General features: G+C 44.0%; 1 protein-coding gene across 1 annotated transcript in view; it reads right to left on the reverse strand.

Annotated features, from left to right (window-relative positions):
* CA11 (carbonic anhydrase 11 (inactive)) overlaps positions 1 to 20,068 on the reverse strand; it is a 929,313-nt gene that overhangs the window by 83,437 nt on the left and 825,808 nt on the right. Inside the window, exon 4 of the mRNA XM_085616527.1 lies at positions 13,996 to 14,181. Within this exon, the coding sequence (XP_085472653.1) occupies positions 13,996 to 14,181 (186 nt within the window). The remainder of the gene's footprint in view (positions 1 to 13,995; positions 14,182 to 20,068) is intronic.

The following is a 20,068-nucleotide window of genomic DNA, read 5'->3' on the forward strand; positions in this document are numbered from 1 at the left end:
TTGTTGCCAGATTTGTTAACACTCCTAATCATAGACTTCCGATAAACGTATCTATTTAGCATAGTAGAACTTGTCCTTATATTCGCATTATAACAAAGGGATGCACGCACTCCGCATAGATGAAGAGAGGTCCTTGAGGGTAACTAATGAGGTGTAAACATCGCATAGATGAACAGCATTCAGGAGTTGCTCCACATTTACAAAGCATAGACTCTCCAAGGGGCATATCAACAACAACCGGCGATAATTATCGATGAGCGCACTTAGCGCTCGGATAATTATAGCCGGCTAGCGCCGATTTTTATCGCTGAGATAGCGTGCTATTAGCAACGCTTATCTCATCAGCGATAAAAATCCTAGCGCTAAGTGGCTAACGTGAGATTATCGCTGGAAACCCAGCGATAATCTCACGTTAGCTTGTTGATAGGGACTCACAAATTTAGCCATGATATCCACCTTATATTGGATATCATGGCTAAGTCAGTCCTGAAGCAGGCGTAAGGAAAGTAGCGATAACAGGGGTTATCGCTACTTTTCCTGACGCTATGCTTCATAGCGTTAGGCTTGCTGATAGGAGAAATGTCGCTTAGCGACATTTCTCCTGTCATGCCAGGTCAGGAATGCCCACTTTGCATCTCATTAGAGATGCAAAGCTGGGCGTTAGGAATCCTGATGCTAAAGCAAGGCTTCACGTGTTAGCGTGACCTTGCTGATTAGGCGATAAATTATCGCCGCTTTTAGGCCGAAAACGGCCGCAAAAGCGGCGATTATTTTTTATCGCCTGCTTGTTGATATGCCCCCAAATACTTCTGCATTCTACTCTCTGATATCACAGTGCACTTCAGTCTCCCATCCCATCCCGTACTCTGTCACTTCTGTACTCACCTCTCGAATACCATCCTGTACTCTTCTCTCCAGCATCATCTCTGTACTCTGCTCTACTCTACCAATCTGTACTCTACTTTTTGACGTCATCCTGCACTCTACTCTCTGAATCCCTCCTATGCTCTACTCTCCGATCCCTTTATGCACTCTAGTCTGATATCCCCCTGCACTCTTCTGGAAGCTGGGTAAGTTGTGATCATATTTCTCTGCCCAGGTTGCCAGCCTGGCACAAGCATGTAGTGCAACCTTGAGCAGAGCTTGGTGAAGCTTGGGGTTTCCTATGAGCAGGCAGTTACCATAGGGCGCTCATGATCATAGCGGGGACTGAGTTACCAACTTAAAGATGCCTCCAGGATGATTGGTTATTCCTCCTTGGAGTCACAGTCGGCCATGAACCCACGTCGGTGGCATGTTAATATGGAGATTCAAGCTCTTGCCCAGGGTGCAACAAACACACTGTGCACATTGCACAGTACCAGCACTGAAGTCCAGCACTGCCAGAGCTGAGCCCGTCTCCTGCCAGAATGGAGCAGTGTGGAGAGGCAAGAAGGAACAAAAATCATTTTTAGCTTTTCGTTTAGTTTGCAGTGGATTTCAATCAGTCAGTCATAAAAGCTTTATTCCATTTTTTATAAATCATAAAAGCAGACACGTAAATAGATACAGTACAACACCATTGTCAAGATCAAATAGATTAAAACTAAATACTCAGAAAAGCTTCCTTAAATTGTTGGGCTCAATCAATAGGAGCAAAGTGTGTTGTGCATAATAATAAATAGCAATAACAAGAATACATTGATTAGTCCGTCTGTAGAACTTTGAACATTAATTAGCCATGACGTTTCCTAATGGAAAGATCCCCCTTCATGACATTAAGAGCAGCATAAAGCATTTCATATGATTCCAGTGAATAAAGAAGTCTAAAACCATTCTGAAATTAAATGGGCCTGTGGGATCTCAACAAGGGAGTATACAAAATCTTCTTATGGGATAATAAAGTGTGCAAAAGAATTGAAAGTGCACTGTAGATTGTTTTGACATATTGTCAGATTGCATGGAGGAAGAGCTTTCGGCCACCCTCCTTCAATAGGAAAAGCAACTAGAAAGTGGGCGGTGCCCTAACGAAATGTCCTTAGATAAAACCTATACCGAGACTTTAAAATATGAGATAAATAAAACTGTGTCACTGGCGGAAGGGGGGCATGAGTGGAGGTGGTGTTCAAGCTGAATTGCCAGGAGGTTGAACTCTGGTGTCTAGTCAACCCCTTTCCAGAGAAACAGCCTTAATTTGGCTTTGGCTGCAGGTGGACTGTGGGCTGGATGATTAAAAAAAGTAAAAAAGGCTCAGGTCACCAAGAGCTCGTTTGACATAATATATCCATGGAATTTTCTCGAAGTTACACAGGGACGAACAATCAGATAAAATCTTCCAAGAAACATCTAATTCGGGGGTGGACCAAATTTTAACCCATAAAAGGAGGGGAATGAAGCGAATGAAATCTTCCAGGTAATTCGAACCTGCCTCGGAATGGCTGAAAGAGGTTGAGGTCCCTTGGGGTAGCAGGAGGAGTCTTCTAAGAAAAGCATCCTCAACTATTTGAAGATGAGAACAATTGAGGTACACCCATACCCCAGCCCCAAAGCTGGCAAATAAATAACGTTTCGCTCTGTACAAAGCCAGCAAATCCCTAACTGGCTTCTGCCCTAGTTTTGCTGCAAAGTGGGAAAGTGCCTCCACTGCCCTATTGACTTTCTGAACCCTCAAGGTGAGGCAGTGGATTTTATGAAATGAAAAGCCATTATCAGAAATCAACCATTTATGGCAGCATGCTTATGTTTGTAAAGCAATAGTTCATTACAAAAAGACAGAAATCACTGTGAATGTTACCACACATTAGGAACTACAGGCATTTTCTGAAAGTGACATGAGCTAAACTAGCAAGTATTTGCAAAACATTAATAGCTGTTTACCGGTCAATTTATTTTCGCACTACAGAGATTGCATTTAAGTACTTGCAAGCCAGTTATTCATATGTAGGCGCAAATGACCAATAATGTAATCTTTTTGGGGCAAGCGTGATAGTCTAAATAGGAAAATGCTCTATTTAAATGATGATCCCCTTTTTGGGGGATTAATGCAGCTGTTTTCTGTTTTAACTCTGTGCTCTGCTAACCAGTCCCCGGTGCATGTGCTCTGACCACTAAAATATGTAGAAATTGGCTACTTCTGATTGGCATCTTTAGCTTCCCTATAAGTGTCTAGTATCAGCTACAAAGTGTACACAGGGCCTGTAAGTTTAATGTCACTAGTGGTCTGCAGGACGCATTGTGCCACCACCAGCATAATGTAAGGCCTACCACTGTAGCCTGTTTATGTAGGTTTAAAACTAGAAATTTGACCTGCGAAAATAGTCTCCTTTTGACAGACCTAACCCCCTCTTTTTAAATATTAATAAGTCATCCCTGTGGAAGCATTAAATGCCAATATGGGAGGGTGCATAGTATTTGAAAGTACACCATGTAAAAGTTTAATGTCAAATGTTCTTACAGTGACAAGGCCCTAAAGTCTATTTTCAATGTAGCAAGTTTTGCTGTTCCAAAGGAAAGCACTGGGATACAATATTAAAATTAATAATGTTAGCTCCACCTGGAAACAGCTACAAAGTTTATTCTTTGACTTTTTAAAATATGTATTACAAGGCCAATTCACTGGTAAGCCAGATTTGTACTACATATTTTACAGAAGGTAATTTAATAAAGTCACTGTAAACCTGCTTACCTGCCTAAAGCCTCTAGACGCTGATTTGCATGAGCCTACAACTGTCACTCAGGAGCTGAACAGCCCCTTTGATGAGGTGTGAGTTTTCTTCCAAAGCTGAAGCAAAGGCCTTGGGTGTGGGGATTTGTTTTGTCCTTCTGACAGGATGACAATCTGGGCAGTGCCCAGTAACTTAATTAACGTCAAAGAGGCCTATCTTGATACAGGCAGATGCAGCTGACACCTGGACCTGCCTTCTCCTTTGTCCCTCTAGTCAGCAAGCACCAATCCCATTGGGAGAAGAGCTGCTACAAGAACTGGTTTTGAGTAACCACAGAGAATGGTTGCTCATTTCCATGACTACACTTCTGGGTGGGTACAGGAGCCCTGCACGGGGAAGAAAGCTTCAGCCATGTTGGACTTAGGCAAAGAGGGCACTGGAAGATGTTTGCTACAGGATACACGGGTAGTGCTGATAAAAGTGTGTAAGGTTACCCCTGGTAACTATTTCCCTTTTGGGACTTCACCCTCACCCACCGACAGGCAAGTGCCAGGGATAAATATGGCACCCTTAGGCACTCTCTTCAGAAGACCATTGGACCTGTCGAAGAAGAAAGGAGAATTGCACCTTCTGTTGAAACCTGTGAGGAGACCCAAAAGACTGTGCCTGCTCCCATTTGCACCAATGACAAAGAAGTGGACTACAAGGGCCCGTAGGCTAACCTCCTCTTAAGTTACATGGGCATCAAAAGGTGCTAGATGCCCTTATCCTGAAGGTCCTAGCTGACTAGTTCCAACTGGGCCTGCCATGGACCCTGCTGGTAGCTTCTGCTGTGATGACTCTTGACTGCTAAGTGCTGTTCCTGAAGATCTAGGGGCCTTGTTGTGCCAAAGCATACACCTCTTAACATGCTGAGACATATGAGACTGTTTGGTTCCAAAGACCTTCAGAAGATGGGGACAAACTAGCCAAGTCAATCGACGAATGTGCATTACTGTTGCACCAAAGATGCAAGTTGCTTCACTCAGACCTTTTCCACAGCAGAAAAACCATTTCAGGTGGCAGCACTGAGAAGGTATCCAGGCTCATGGAGCCCTACTAGGCTACAGTATTCAGTTTTGTACTGCTGGAGTAATCTAAACTCAAAAAAGTGCCTAAGTCTGAAAGTAGAAATGTTCATTGGGCGAAGGCACCAAAAGTATCCGGCCATCGAGGTACCTTCCTTAGGTGCCACTTTGGATTCCAAAAGTCAGTGGCTGCACCAGGACCGTGCCTGACTGCTATCTGGCCTTGTAGAACCCATCTCAGCCACAGCCTACTGCCTTGCCCACTGAGGATTTCTGACTTTCATTTCAGAGACTAGGTCAGAAGGTAAAACTTCAGACTGGGATGCGCCAGGTTCATGTCTCCGACCGGTTCTGGTCAAGCGCAACCAGATAGCCGCAGTTGTTGCATAACGCTTGTTGGCACTATTTTTATTTAAAACGTTAGCAATTCATATGTCCAGTCCCCCCTATTGAATTTGTGTCAGTTTGGTGTCATTTTGCTAATTAAATTGTTCTCTATGTTTATAAATTGGGGTTGAATATTTATTGTGTTGTTTTTTTTTACTTTGTATCTGTTTAGGTCATTCTAAATGCTTTACATATTCTTAAACTAAGCCTGTCTACTCTATGCCATGGCTACCAGGGGTTGAACTTAGTTTTAATTACTGAAGCCTTTACTGGACCTAACAATACCAGTGATATTATTACTTGTGGTGGACTACCATCCACTCCAACTACTAATCCACTCTCTCACAGTGTGACCATGTAGTAATAAAATACAATCTGCTGTACATTAAAAAGGTATTGCAAGCTACAATGGAATTCCGTGACCATATAAAGGAACTCCTGAGCCACTTTTAACATCCTGATGATGTATTGCAAATGAAACATATGCCTCATATTCCATGCCCAATTATATAGGTATAAATTCAATAGATAACTTGAACTATGTGAGAGTATGCCACTTAAACTGAAGCATATATTATGGAATCGAACAATTATATTTGGGAAGGATTGTAAACTGGCTTGCCTAGATTTGATCTCTAGAATAGGTAATCCTCAACAAACATTAAAAATTGAAGTTCTTAAAAACATTGTCTCAGCTTCTGGTGATCTACCAATTGTAACATTCAGACACTCTGATGCTGTCATGAACAGGTAAGGGTTTAGAAAACATCCTTGGCATGTACCTCCAAGTAATTGTATTATATAATAATGGATTAAATGTATACCTGATGGGGAATTATGATGAGTTTATACACAAATATTAGGGCAGTACATACCTTGTAAAGCTCCGAGTTGTGGAAAACTAAGACTTAAGGCATTACAACTGAACACCTTTTTAGGTTCTGTAAAGTGTTGTAATCGTGATGCCAACAAGTAGATATTGCACTCGTTTTACACTGCTATTGACTGTATATTTCATGGAAGCCCGCAAAACCCATATAAAACATGTGCACCAAATGTATCATAGGCAATGTTGTAGCACAAATGATGTATCAGAATAGGGGCTATAAGGAGACCTGGCCAATGCTCCGTGCTGTGTTAAACCAGTTAAGCTCAGAGTCTGGTGTGAAGGCTTTTCAAGAGCCCCTTCTCATCAATATTTTTTTTTATAATTCTTTTTATTGTAAACAACCTTGTGACGGTACATAGACAGTCAATGGATATTCATAAAATAATCTCTAAACTACAGCATATACAGATACAGTTGAGACGGTGCACTCATTGCTCACTTCTTTAACAATCGGTTTTCGTTGTGATCAATAATTTCAGGCTCATCAAGGGAGGGGAGGGAGGGAGGAACAAGGGGGGCACACATATTTCCACCATAGACATTCCATTTAGTCCATATCTGAGACCACTTTCTCAGACAGCCCTTAGGGATATACACAGATTTTTCCCCGAACATACACCAATCAATATCTTGTTTCCATGAGTTGAGACCAGGAGCCTCCCACGCTCCCCACATTCTAGAAATATTACGCCTAGCCACCATATGACCCATTGTTGCCCAGATTTTCTCTGTGCTGCTCAAGTCTGACGGTCCCCATATATTAAGCAGATACATCCCTGCCTCCAGACCCAAATCTTGGCCAAGTACCTCCCCCATACGCTTAATTAAGCACACCTATCCAGAACTTCTGGACGAGTCCGCAGTCCCACAGAATATGCATAAACGTGCCCTGTTTACCACAGTTTCGCCTACAGCCCGGATCCGCCCCATACCCCATCCCCACCAAGGCTAACCCAGAATAGTATATTCTATGGAGGATTTTTAGCTGCACTAGTTTGAACCTTGCCGAGGTTGCGACCTCCCGAGGGGAGACGAGAGCCTCTGTCCAGTTTTCATCATGCATATCCGAGAGGTCTTAAGACCATTTTTCTCGCAGCCACTCGAGGGGGTCGGGTGCATAATTAATTAACTTTAGGTAGGTGAGAGATATTGATTTTTGGGGCATGTATCCATCAAGGAGTCGGTCCTCCAGTGGCATTGCTTCAGGTAGAGTCTCTCCCATTGGAATGATTGCATACAGGCCATGTCTCATTTGGTAATATCTAAATAATTCAGAATCTGCTAGTTCATGTTCTCTTTGCAGTAGAGAAATGTCCACCACCTTGCCCTGCTTCCACACATCTCCACCCTAGACAATCCAATGAAATCCCATTTATCAAAGCCCTTGGTATTACGTAGTGAGCCCGACAAGTAGGAATACCACAGGGGAGTAGCCTGCGTGATTCTCTTGTCACAACCCATGCTTTTGTGAGTTGTGTGCCAAATCTGGACAGAGTGTGACGTGGGTCCCGTTAGTTGTAAGGACTTGGGTCTAGAGTAGAGTGCCCTGGCGTAAGAGCCCCCAAGAAGGAGCCATCTATCCATTAGGTATCCTGGGTCATCAAGTGGCCTATAAGTACCCTGGTTAATTGCTGCCAATTGCACCACCCAATAGTATCGTTTGGTGTCAGGAAGTCCGATCCCGCCATCATAACATCCCCTAACCAATTTGTGAAATGATATTCTTGTGGGTCCCATTTACCCACAGGAGAGCTCTCTGTTCACTCTCTATCGCCGTGAAGAAGGTCGCCGGGACTGGATGAGGCGAGTTATGCAAAACATGTAATAAGAGAGGTAGAGACATCATTTTAAATAGCGCAGCCCTGCCCAACAGGGTCAGCGGGAGAGACTTCCAGTGTTCTACATCACTTTGGAGTTTTCGCAGCGGTGGCAAGAGATTATGAGCATGATACATCTTGGGATCCCTAGTAATATAGATGCCTAAGTATTTAAAGTCATTCACTGCTTCTGTCACGCCAAAGCTTCGGAGCAAGAGTGGAAACTGCCCCCGTTGCACGTGGAGTACCGACTTGGACCAATTAATGGCATATCAAGAGTATCTGCCAAAGACGTGGAATATATCCTTGACTCTGTTTAACGAGGCCCTCGGGGATGCCAAATATAGCAGGATGTCATCAGCATACAGGGAAATACGGTCTAACCAATCAACTGACAATCTCAACCCTCTGTTTATTGTGTCCCCGCGGATCCAGCCCGATAGGGGCTCCAGCAGCAGGGAAAAGAGCGAAGGGGACAGAGGACACCCCTGTTTCGTTCCCCTTCCAAGAGCGAAAATCTGAGATTGCTTGTTATTAACTTCTACCTGTGCCGGTGGTTCAGAATAAAGGAGCTTTACCCACCCGATAAGTCCTGGGCCAAACCCCATCTTCTCCAACACCACGAAGAGATAGGGCCACTCGATGATATCGAATGCCATTGCAGCATCCAAGAAAACCACAACTGCATCTTCTTTCAGAGTGTCCACTCTTCCCAGTACCCCGTGGAGCCGACGGAGATTTAGGGAGCTGTTCCTAGAGGGCATGAAGCCCGATTGGTCTGGGTGGACCAATCCAGAAATCAATTCAACTAGGCGGGTCGCCAGCAATTTAGCTAATATCTTCGCTTCAGAATTCAGTAAAGGGATAGGTTTATACGAAGAACACTGATTTCTAGGTTTACCCTCTTCATGGCTCACCACTATCATGGCGAGTCGTTGATCCGGAGGAAGTCGGCCAATATCTCAGCTGTCTTCATACATTGCTTTAAGATACAGAGCTAACTTATCAGGCTTTAATTTGTAGAGTTCTATCGGGAGACCATTAGGACCCATTGCCTTGCCCATCTGCAGGTTCCTAATGGCACCTGCCATTTCTTCGCTCGTGAGCTCACTCTCAAGTAGCTCTCTATCATTTGCTAACAATGTTGGAAGCCGGATATCCTTTAACAAATCCCTTTCGCACAGTAGGCAGAGCAGTATTTATATATCTGAGTGTAGTACTCATCAAATTCGTACGCGATCGACTGCGTGCCCGAGATTACCTCCCCGTCTCAGTTATAAGTTCCGTGACCAAGTGACTCGCTTGTTCGCGCCAGTCAAGCCACGCCAGCAGTTTGCCTGCCCTATCGCCATGCTCATATATTCTCCCAAGTGTGTCCCGTTGTAGTGTTTTGGCTTTATCAGTAGCCATATTTTTATATTCTTCCTTCTTGAGGCTGAGCTTGTGCGTATTATCAGGATCTGCTGAAGCCAACAGGTCTCTTTCCAGTTGTAGGATCTCCCTTTCCAGTGTAACAAGCACAGCATTTTTCTCCTTTCGTGCTCCAGCTATTTGAGAGAGTGCCTGCCCCCGAACCACTGTCTTAAACGCCTCCCAAAGCATTTGCGCGAATGCTACTGATTCCTCATTATCTTGAAAATAGTGATCAATAGCCAGTGTAATGTGTGCCTAATAGTGGGATTGCGTAAGTGTCATGGATTTATAGGCGCTATTCTGCCTCCTTGACTCTCCCCCATCCCCACCTGCAACCCCACGGGAGAGTGGTCAGATATGCCCCGTGCCATGTGTCTGATTTCCGTAATGTGTCCAACCTGGTCTGCCAGAGTAAGGATATAGTCGATACTTGAGAGGCTATTGTGTACCCCTGAGTGAAATGTAACCTGGGTATCGGTGGGATGGCGACTCCGCCATGCATCAGCTAATCCAAAAGCACTAAGGAAGGTGGACAAAACCCGTTGTGCGGGACCCAGGTCTCTAGGAGGACAGCGTTCCTGTCTTCCACATGCAACTGAGTTGAAATCGCCCCCAAGTATCAGCCTCCCATCCGGGAATTTTACCATAGTACTTCCAGGGTCCTGAAATGTCATGAAGTCCTGGGGGGACATAAACAGACACCAGGGTTAGTAGCCCATCCTCCCATTTCCCAGACACTGCGGTATATCTGCCCAATTTGTCAGTCCAGGTTTGATCGATTGACATGGGAAAGGATTTACGCATCATAATGCCGGCCCCCTTGGCCCTGACGCAAACCCCGAGTGTATAATCAGTCGGTATCCCCACCTGTCCAGCGCCTTACATGTGTTCCTTATGAGATGTGTCTCCTGGAGTAAAACCAGGTCTGGGGCATGTTGTTTAATGAATTGTAAAACAATTCCCCGTTTCAGCTTATCCCCCAAACCATTTACATTCCTGGATAAAAGCTTGAGTTTCTTCTCACCCGTCAAACCCATTAACTTTCCCTCCACCCCTCCCACCCAACCCCTTCAGATTCCCGTCTCCCAGGCCCACACCAATTTCCACGTCACAGCATGCTAGTCTAATAGGGCCATCAAGTATCAATTCCTGTGCATCTAACTTCCCAACCCCAACCGTAAGCAGTTTTGGCTGTCGCTTAACTGAAGTATACTAACTCTTAACTCCCAACAACCCCCCTTCCTGCCTCCCGCACTCTGGGCCTAAAACTACCCAAATCCCCAATAGTGCAGAGTGCCTGTTGACCCATTGTTCTGAACTAACTAGAAATGTGGGAGGGGTGGCGATACCTCCCCCGTGGCTATCCGTCTACTGTCACATATCCCATTGCCATTTATAAAGTCACTTAGCGTTGGTAGAGTTCTCTGGAACCACAGGAATCGCCATGCCAGGGCTCCATCTGATGAGACAGTACTGGGGCCAGGGTCCTCCACCTATGACACACTTTGCGGGTCAATCACCAAAAGAAAACTGACTTGTAGAAGAAAGCGTCCTTCATCTTGCATTGTGACCCTTTGCAGGTTTCCAACCTTCCAGCCACTAGGAGTATAAAAAAAACAGGTCTTTCCATCTGCCTCCACTCGGAGTTTCACAGGATATAACATTGCATAGCGGATGTTCTGGTACCTTAAGTGCTTCTTCACAGTAAGGAACGTTCTCCTTTGTCGTTTAACTGTTCAGTAAAATCCGGAAAGAAGTACAGTTCACAGTTGTCATATTTGACCGGTGGATTCGATCGAGCGGTTTTGCAATATAATGTCCCGGTCTCTAACGTTCAGGAGTTTCGCCAGGATTGGCCGTGGTGGAGCCCCGGGCTTGGGTCTCCCTCCCGGAACCCTATATGCCCTTTCGACCGCGAAGTACTTTGATAGGGTATTTGGCTGGCGATGGTTCAGGATAAGGTCCTGCACGAATAGATCTGTTGCTTGTCCTTCTAGCTGCTCGGGAACTCCTATTATCTGTACGTTATTGCGTCTCTATCTGCCCTCATAGTCATCGAGTTGACTTTCTGTCGGTTTCTGGGCGGCCTGCAGTTCTTTAATCTCTTGCCGCATCTGGTGAGTGTCGCTACTCAGTTTAGTGGTTATAATTTCCATCGACCTCACTTTCTCATTGGTTTTCTGCAGGTCAGCGCAGATCAGGGTCATTTCGGTGGTCATAGTGTCCATTCTTTTTTCCAGCGATGTACGTAGTCCTGCAATAGCAGGCATAACATCTTTGAATGTGGGGTCTCCCTTATCCAGGGTCATTGCCTTGTCTGCCTCACTTTTATGTGTAGTATCTACCTCTCCCAGCTTCTGAGTGGATTACTTATCCAATTTAGATTGGAGTGAACCTTTTTGTCGCTTTGCCACAGACATTGTCGATCTCCATCTAGCGCCAGTAAAGAGCCCCTATGGGTGCTGCCCGCCACCTGCTCTTAGGATGTATCTCCCACGACGGCCAGTTGGGAACCTCCTGGTGGGCCCTGAGACTCCTCTTCATTTGTGGGAGGGGGGACCCCCGTATTCTCCAGTCCACGCCCCCGTTGGTGGGCCGGTCACCTGCCTAGTATAGTGGATGTCTGGGATCTCCTCTATGGAGAGCTGTGTGGTTATTACAGCATAGGTGCCGCCCTGGGGACCCAAAATGGATATGGGATCAGGCACAGTTGTTGCCAAATATGAGGAGGGCCTGAACTTTATGGGAGCAGCACCAGTGATTGCCGGCCCCACGGTCGTGGCCGGGCACTCCACATTGTGCACGCTACTCCAAAATGTCCCCGACGGCTCACACAACTCGAGCCGGGGCTTCTGAGGCCTGCTCTATGCATCGCTTGCGGTCTGCCAGGTGGCCATTCTTCAATACTTTCCATGGTTACAGAGTATTGGCAGATGTCAAACCGCACCTCAGCTGCCGTTCTGATCGATTTCAGGATAAGTAGACGGATTAGGCTGCGGAGGAAAGGAGCCTCACCAACGTGCGGCCACCACGCTCGGTGTCCAAGCCAAGACCCCCCCTTAAAATGAATATTAATGATTAAGGATATGTTTTGCAAATCCTTTGGACCAGATGCAAGTGCAGAAATAGAGATCTGCATGGGAGAATGGACAGTATCTCAACATGCACAATTTCAAAGGGCCATTCTGAAAACCTCTATCCCTCAATGGCATTTGTGACACATAGTATAATTTTAATACCTTTAGATTTGGGTTTTCATTCTGGAAAAGCCTGCGAATATGAACAGCACACTTTTCTTGAATGGGCCCAGGCCTAAATTTCATGCTACAGCAAAGTTGGGATTTCACTAAAGTCCTGCAACAAGAACATTACATCACTGTCCTAGATTAATAATGTATTGCGAGTAAGCTGCTTGTCACATTGGCAACTATCGCACCTAGCACACATTGTGCATGGCAGGAATAGAAATGCAACTTAAATAATTGAAGGGACAACTACCTTGTCAGTTCCCTATCATATAAAGTCGGTGTCTGAAAATTCACAGTCATTAGCAAATAAATGATGAATAAGTTAATGTATTCCATGCTGGTTTGCAGGAACCTGATTTCATTTGACCAAACATTTAAACCACAAATCAACCTTTAAGTTGACTTACATTAAATTGTTTACAATAATTGTTTTCAACAAGTTTTATTTCCACAGTAAAGTCCAAATGGTGATGGTCTGTTCATGTGCCATAAAGAATAAAATACAACGTATTGACATATCGTGCATTAAACGATTATTGCAAGACACCTGGAAGTTCAGTGACCACATAAAGAAATGTGGCCTTCCATCTCTTTCGCCTAACTGGATACTGAACTTTCTTCATGATTTTCAATATCCTTATAGCCCAGGGTAGGAGGTATTTCATCATATATGTGCAGATTGGGAAAAATGAAAGAGGACATCTTGAACAAAAATTAGGATTTTTCCCAATTGCCATGAATTAAGGTGGAGGTATTTTTAGATACTTATTTGCTTAAACTAGAAGTCCTCACCCTGAATGAGGTGCGTTTGGTATACTTAATTTAATGAGGAATACACCATTGTTTATCATGGTCAGTCACATTTTGAATAACTGATTCCACTGATCAAGGATATGTTTTTATATTTGTTAGTCATAGTCCAATAAGCAAATGGCTTGCAAGTGGTAGTGATCATGCAAATCTGCTGTCTAATTTTACCTTTTTTTGATCACTTTCATCTCTATCAAAAAGGGACACAGGCAGGCCATTCTATTCCCAAAAATTATTTTGCATATGATACTCTTTTTTTGGAAAGATACATGTAATTGTAATCTCTAATTGTGCATGGTTATTATGGGATTTATGATCTCATGAAGTTTGCAGTTGGCTAGTATTTCTACCTGATTTGACTTAGAGTTCAAGTATGATTGAATTCATCAAATGCTTGTTTTTTATCTGTCTGTGGACTGTGTTGAACCATGTAAAAGGACTGATCTTACTCACTAAAAAAAGGTCCCAGGAGAATATTTTCAATGACCATTTAAAATTATTGGATTTAAACATTTGTAACTGTTAGTCCAGGATAGTAACATCTTAGTCCAGAAAATTAAAGCATTTAGTGGCCCTACACCTGCAGTATCAGCAGTATCAGCTATGTTCTATTTAAATGCATTGGAATTAATATTAATATGTTGAACTCCAACATCTAAAAGTCTTGGCACAAAACGTAGCGCTTAACTCATTCGCTCCGTATAGACAGCGTTCGCTTACCTCTGCGGCGGATGGCTTCTTGTTCACAAAGTGCTCAGATCCTATCCCATCCTCACTGCCGAAGTGAAGCCGTACCTCTTCCAATCGGTGGTTGTAGAGCAGTGGCCCACCAGATACATTCACTGGGTGGTGCTGGTCGGGGCGGAATGACACGTGCCGGCCTGTGTTGAACAGGGTGCCGCTGACCTGGAAGAAAGCATCAAGGAAAATGAACAGAGGTAAGAGGACATAGGAATGGGAGAACAGAAGACAGAACTAGAAAGATTAAAACATAAAAAGAAGAATTAAGGAATGGAGAGAATAAAAACAAAAATATAGAAAGAGAGAAAGGAAGGCATAAAGAAGAGAGAAAAATGAACAGAGAAAAAATTATGAAAGAAAAAATAGCAGAAAAGGACAAAACATAGGAAAAGTTATAAAAAGAACAAATAAAATAATCAAAGAACATTAAAGAATGAGAAAAAGAAAGATAAAAGATGAAACATGAACATCTTAAAATAATAAGACAGCAGTACTGAAACAGTTAAGGTTTTACATCTCTAATGTCCCCAACAAATAATAATTGCTGAGTCAAGTTTTTAGATGTAGTTCTGTATTTGTAGAAAATTGTGGCAGAAGAAAGTCTACATAAAAGATTTATGAGCCATTGAATTGGACAGTATTTAGTACCTTGTGAGTACATTTATTATAAAGGAGAGAAGGAAATCAATAGAAAAGAAGCAGCAGAATAAAGTAATTAGCAACAAACAAAAATCTCAGAAAAAACCTTGAAATAGAAATAAGCATGCGAGTGCCGGTCTATTGGCTTTGCCAGCGATTGTAAAGTACTGTTAAAAAACATTTCAGAATACTGGAGCAAAAGCAAAAACATATCGGGTGGTATCCCAAAACAGCACATTGAGTACAATGATTTCAATCTTTACAAATGGGATGGCTTATTTTTCAGATAATTTTCCATCATGTAACTGAATACTGGCGATGATCGGTGTACTCTCCTTTCTCGTCTTTCGGATTTAGATACTGACCTTCCCCTTCATCTGAGCTTTTGATTGGGACAGGGAAATTATTTAAGACTTCTGTACATTTTGAATGAGAGTGTATGGATCCACACCAACAATATATTATAGGTGTGGCGGACCAATAAACACACACTTTACATGCGATTACTTCTCTAGGCCCTGAGGAAGTCGCCGGGCAACTTACCCGAGACGAAACACGTGTTGGCTACTGTTCTTATCCTGGTGCTTTTAATGAGAACAAAGAAGACCAAAAGAATAAAAGAAGAAAACCTGTTTGTTTGAGTTACTGGACTCTGAATTACTTTTAGGATTGTTGCTTATAGGCTTAACTGCCTTGTTTTTGCTCGGGAACCTCTATTCTTTTTTCTACTTTTCCTCTTGTCACCTCTGTGAAGGAGGAACATTGGGGCATAGGTGGCTGCCCCTCTTGATGTTCCCTAGAGCACTCTTATAATATTGAGTTATACTTTTGACAGGAATTTGGATGTGCTCAAGATTGTAACCATGCCATGGTCTGAAATTCTATTATAACTCTGAAAACAATTTTAAAAGAATAAGGAAGTGTCAGAATGTAAAAGGAAACGCTTGCTAAGGCCTAATTTACTTTCCACAAGATTTAGCCATTTGATCCTCTCTAGTAATCAACTAAGCAGTTATGAGGCTTAGGATCTCTTGCTAAATACAACTGCCTCAGACGCCATCCCAGTTGAATGAGTACAGCAGATGGCCCTTTCCCCAGTACCATAAAAGCCTTTGTGCATCTAAACTTGCTCTTTGAAGCAATACTGGGATGCAGAAGATAACACAAAATAAAGCCTGCTCTTCAGGCATACCATAGAAAAATATCCCTGTTGCTGTAAATTTAGAGACTAGCTGGAAGATGTTGAGAGCAACACAGCATGGGGGCGGTTTTTGGGAGTGGAGATGGCCAGCACACGGGGAGAGAACTAGAAAGCTAATCAGTCTCTTGGAATGCTGACTGAAAAAGAAAAAAGAAGTTCCCTAAATGTGAGCAGTGAAAGGATAGAAGTTGGCCAATCAAAGGGATCGTAATAAGGCTATGCTCCAGGGGAGCGACAAACATAGCAAGAGAAAGGCAATTCATCGAATAAGAAGCAAGCAAATAAGAGTGACAATAAAGCAAACAAATGCTAAGCAATGTGCTTTCTGCAAGCTCATTGTAAGCTCATAGTTAGTCTTTTGCAGCCAGACAGAGTAGGTGAGACCTAAAAATTACGAAAAGGAGAAAAACGCTGTCAAGAAAAATGAGGAGTAACAAAAACATAAAAATCCAGAAAAATTAGAAACATTGCAGAAAAACTTGAAAAGGAGTTCAGAACTAAAGCCCTTTGTTGGCAGAAGGGTTATTAAAGCACAGGGAAACGGGAGCTATATTAAAGAAAGGAAGAAGAGACTGAAGAAAAGTAAGAGAAAGCAAGCAAATGAATTTATGTAACAAAATATCTGAGGCTAGAGCAGGGGTATATGGGTGGTGGGGAGTTTGATTTCTTAATATGTCTTTCAAATAAAGGTTCATTGTGAAAAGTGTCTGTAACAAGTGTCTTTAAGAGTAATATTTTTTATTTGAAATGCATTTTTTGAAATGACAGGTGACCACCAATCCTTGTTCCAATAGAATTAGCCTGAAGCTGCCCTGTTGCGGAAAAAGTCTTGTAGGACAGCAGATTGCAGAGCGCCCAAGGGAAATCACACTGCATTATCTGGGCCTTGTGAGTGACGTTGCTGTCCCTGAGTTGGAGCACGACAGACAGGGCAATAGCCTGAGACGCCAAGCAGCTGCATCAAGGATTCCTTTCTAATGTTTGCTTTATGTCCTACAGATTTTACCACCTATGGGTTATTTCTGTTTGTTCAGTCTGCTGTAAGAGAGGGAGCAAAGGAAAGGGTTTTGGTTCAACAAAACGTTTTAAGGGCATAACAGACTTTGGGTGGAGGGGGTGGGCTTTCGTATTTTTTAATTGGCAACTATATCCCCAGACAGGCAACACTAAAAAGTGATTTAATGGTCTGCCTTGAGCATTATCAGCTGGGGAGCTAAAAAGGACTGGAAGAGTCTGTTGGGGGAATTAACAGAATTACAAGCTCACTTTGTATCAGCACTAGGACACTGCATGGGTCAAGAAGAAGGCGGCAATGTGCTGGATTCTCCTTAGTGTAAAACCGAGATCTTCTAAGTTTAACACTTTGGAATTTGCCCAAATGGAGACCCGGTAAGAAAACGTACAGTACTTTGTGGTAGTTAAGTTTTAGGTTTTTGTGGAAGCTAACAACTTTTGCATTCTTGTTGATTTCTTAGTAGAGGAGAACTCTGCTGAGCTAATAGAACAGTGGCGGCTCCTCCTCAGGAGTGGAGAAGTGGAGAAGTGTCGCCCCGCCTGCTGCGAGCACAGCAGGCTAACACAAATAGAATGGTGTAACAATGCCATTTTATTTATTTGCTATCGCACTGGCTCGTGCTGTGTACAGCGCGAGGGTGGGGCTGAATTCTGCTAATGCAGGATAACAGCCTTGGTCTACTGTGTGCATGTTTGATTGACTGGCCATCTTGCGACGGCCAGCCCGACATGCGCACTGTAGACCCAGCAATTCAAAGGCTGGGAAACATCCTGGGGATTGCTGGCACATTCCTCCAGCCTCAAAATTAGCAGTGGGTGAGCCTGCTCCCACCAATCCTGGAGCTGCTTTCACAGCATGAGAGCAGCTCCAGGATTGGTTGGAGTTGCGTTCCACAAACAGAAAGGAAGTCCTTCCTTATTTTGCTCCTGGACAGCAAAATAAAGTGCTGCACTGGTCATGCTCGCACTCCTGAATGCATAGTGTCTTGCGCCTTCACGCACACCATTTTTTATTTAGGCTAGCTGCCACTGTAATAGAATGCAATACTTGAGAACGCAGAGATAGGCCTCATGCAAGATGTCCTCTCTCTCACTTTGCTTCTTGCAACGATTCCAGGATGGCACCAAGCGGACTGCTGCTACAGCCAAGATGAGTGCCCTGCACCGCTCAGGCGAAAAGGACATCGGTGATCTAACAAGGTTACTGCGTGATCCCTGAATGACACCTAGGGCTGATTTAGTGACGTTTTATGCTGGGTTTGCGGCATAAAAATGAAGCAAACTCACGCAAAATGTTAATTTTGAATTTACTTTCCAGTGCAAACTGGGTTTTGTGCTGGAAAGTTGTCTGAAAGTAACACAACTCAGTTCTCTGTGCTGCTTTGCATTATTTTGCAACAAGAGGGGTTTGCATGGGTGGTACATAGGTGTTCTCATGCAAACACCCATGGTTTTTGATGCAAAATCCATATCACTAACAGTAGTAGATATGGTTTTGCACCAAAACATAAGGCCTTTTGAGGTAGGCTTAAAAAAGGAGAAAGACTTTAATTTCCCCAAACGTTTCCAACGTTTCTGATATTGCTGATAAGCACACAGCCAATGCGTGAAAAATGTTAAAATTTGTCTAGGTATAGGTTTTGTAAGGGAAGGATATGGTTTCCTGTTCTCTCCTTCTCACGCAATGCATTACAGCAGTCGCTGCGCTGCATTCCGTGACAGCTTTGTAAATCTGAGATCTAGTGCCAACGACCAAATACGATCAAGAGATCCAGACTATAATTTAGTGGAATGCTTGTCCCCTTGCCGTGCGGACTCACTAAACCTTAGAGAGAGCCTGAGATAAACCAGAGATGTTGCAAGTGTACTCGCACCACAATTCTCTTTAGAGCCAGGTCCGAGGGAGACTGCTGGAGGCAGCTTCTGTGCCCCCATGGCCCATCTTGCCAATGCTGAATCCTAGCTCGGCAAATGGAAAGGGTGTTTGTTGTAATGCTGCACTTGCTTTTAGCAGTGCTTCTTTTCCTCATTGTGTTTTTATCCCCAGTGTTCTTTCGTATTGTCAACTGCGTGCGTGGAGTGCAGTTGATGGTGAACTGTGGGTCTTTGTATACCATTGTGCCTAAGTGGATGTGGGAGAAGGAGTGGCCCCTGTTCTCTCTTTTTCCCAAGGACTTTGACCTTAGGGGTTACCAGGGGGAGAGACTAAGCGTATTAGGTTTCTTTTCTGCTACTATTGTCTTCAAACCTAGAGAAAATTTATGTGGCAGAAGATGGCCCACCCATCCTAGGCTAGAGTCACCAATTCGATCTTCACATTGTTATTGATCCTCATGCTCCTGGTCATGTTATGTGTGTGCCTGATGAGTCCGCTACGGACAGTATCCTTGCAGAAATGGATGCCGTTTTTAAGTTTGAATTTCTTTTATTGCATTTCAAAAAACAAGTACAACGGCCAGTAGATGCCGTACACTCCTCGGATTGCAATCCGGAGATATGGCTGTGTATTTGGCTGGCACAAATATCCAAGAGGAAAACATAGCGAGAACATAGGTCGCGAGCGGGGTTACCTCGGTGTAAGCGTTCAGGAGTTAAATAACAATAGTAAGCCACTTTAGAGGCAGTTTCCCTGGATGCCATTTTACGGGCAGTGTGCCGGGCCCTATAATATATTACAGACCAAACTTTCTGTGTGAAGACGTTTCCCAGCTACCTTTCCCACCTTTGTTGCCCTGGAGTCTTCGCCTCGCCCAAGGGGGGACGCACACATTTATGTAAGTCCGAGGTGAGGCGAGCGTCAGTGCATCGGGTGAGAAGCCACTTCTCAAAGGAGGTGAGGCGTCTCTCTGTGCCTGCGCACATTACATCCTGGAGCACCCAGTGGCGGGTCTGTAGGTACTGATAGTGTTCAATTTCTGGTAGTCCCAGGTCCCTGCGCATGTCGGGAAAGGATCGGAGACCCTCGAGGTCCAATAAATTGCCAATGGACCGGCAAGCCTCCTCCGTCCAGCGCTGGAACCCGGCCTCGTCCATCCCCAGAGTAAAATCTGGGTTACGTACTATTGGTGTGAGTGGGGAGGGCGAGGAAGTCAAGGCCCAGCGACTACCAAGACTATCCCAGGCTGAGAGAATCGGGCGAGTCACCTCTGAGAGATACAAGTTGCATGGCCGAGCTGTGCGTCTAAGGAAGGGGACGGC

The sequence above is a fragment of the Triturus cristatus genome, chromosome 7 (assembly GCF_964204655.1).
Source record: "Triturus cristatus chromosome 7, aTriCri1.1, whole genome shotgun sequence".
In the NCBI taxonomy this organism is placed as follows: Eukaryota; Metazoa; Chordata; class Amphibia; order Caudata; family Salamandridae; genus Triturus; species Triturus cristatus.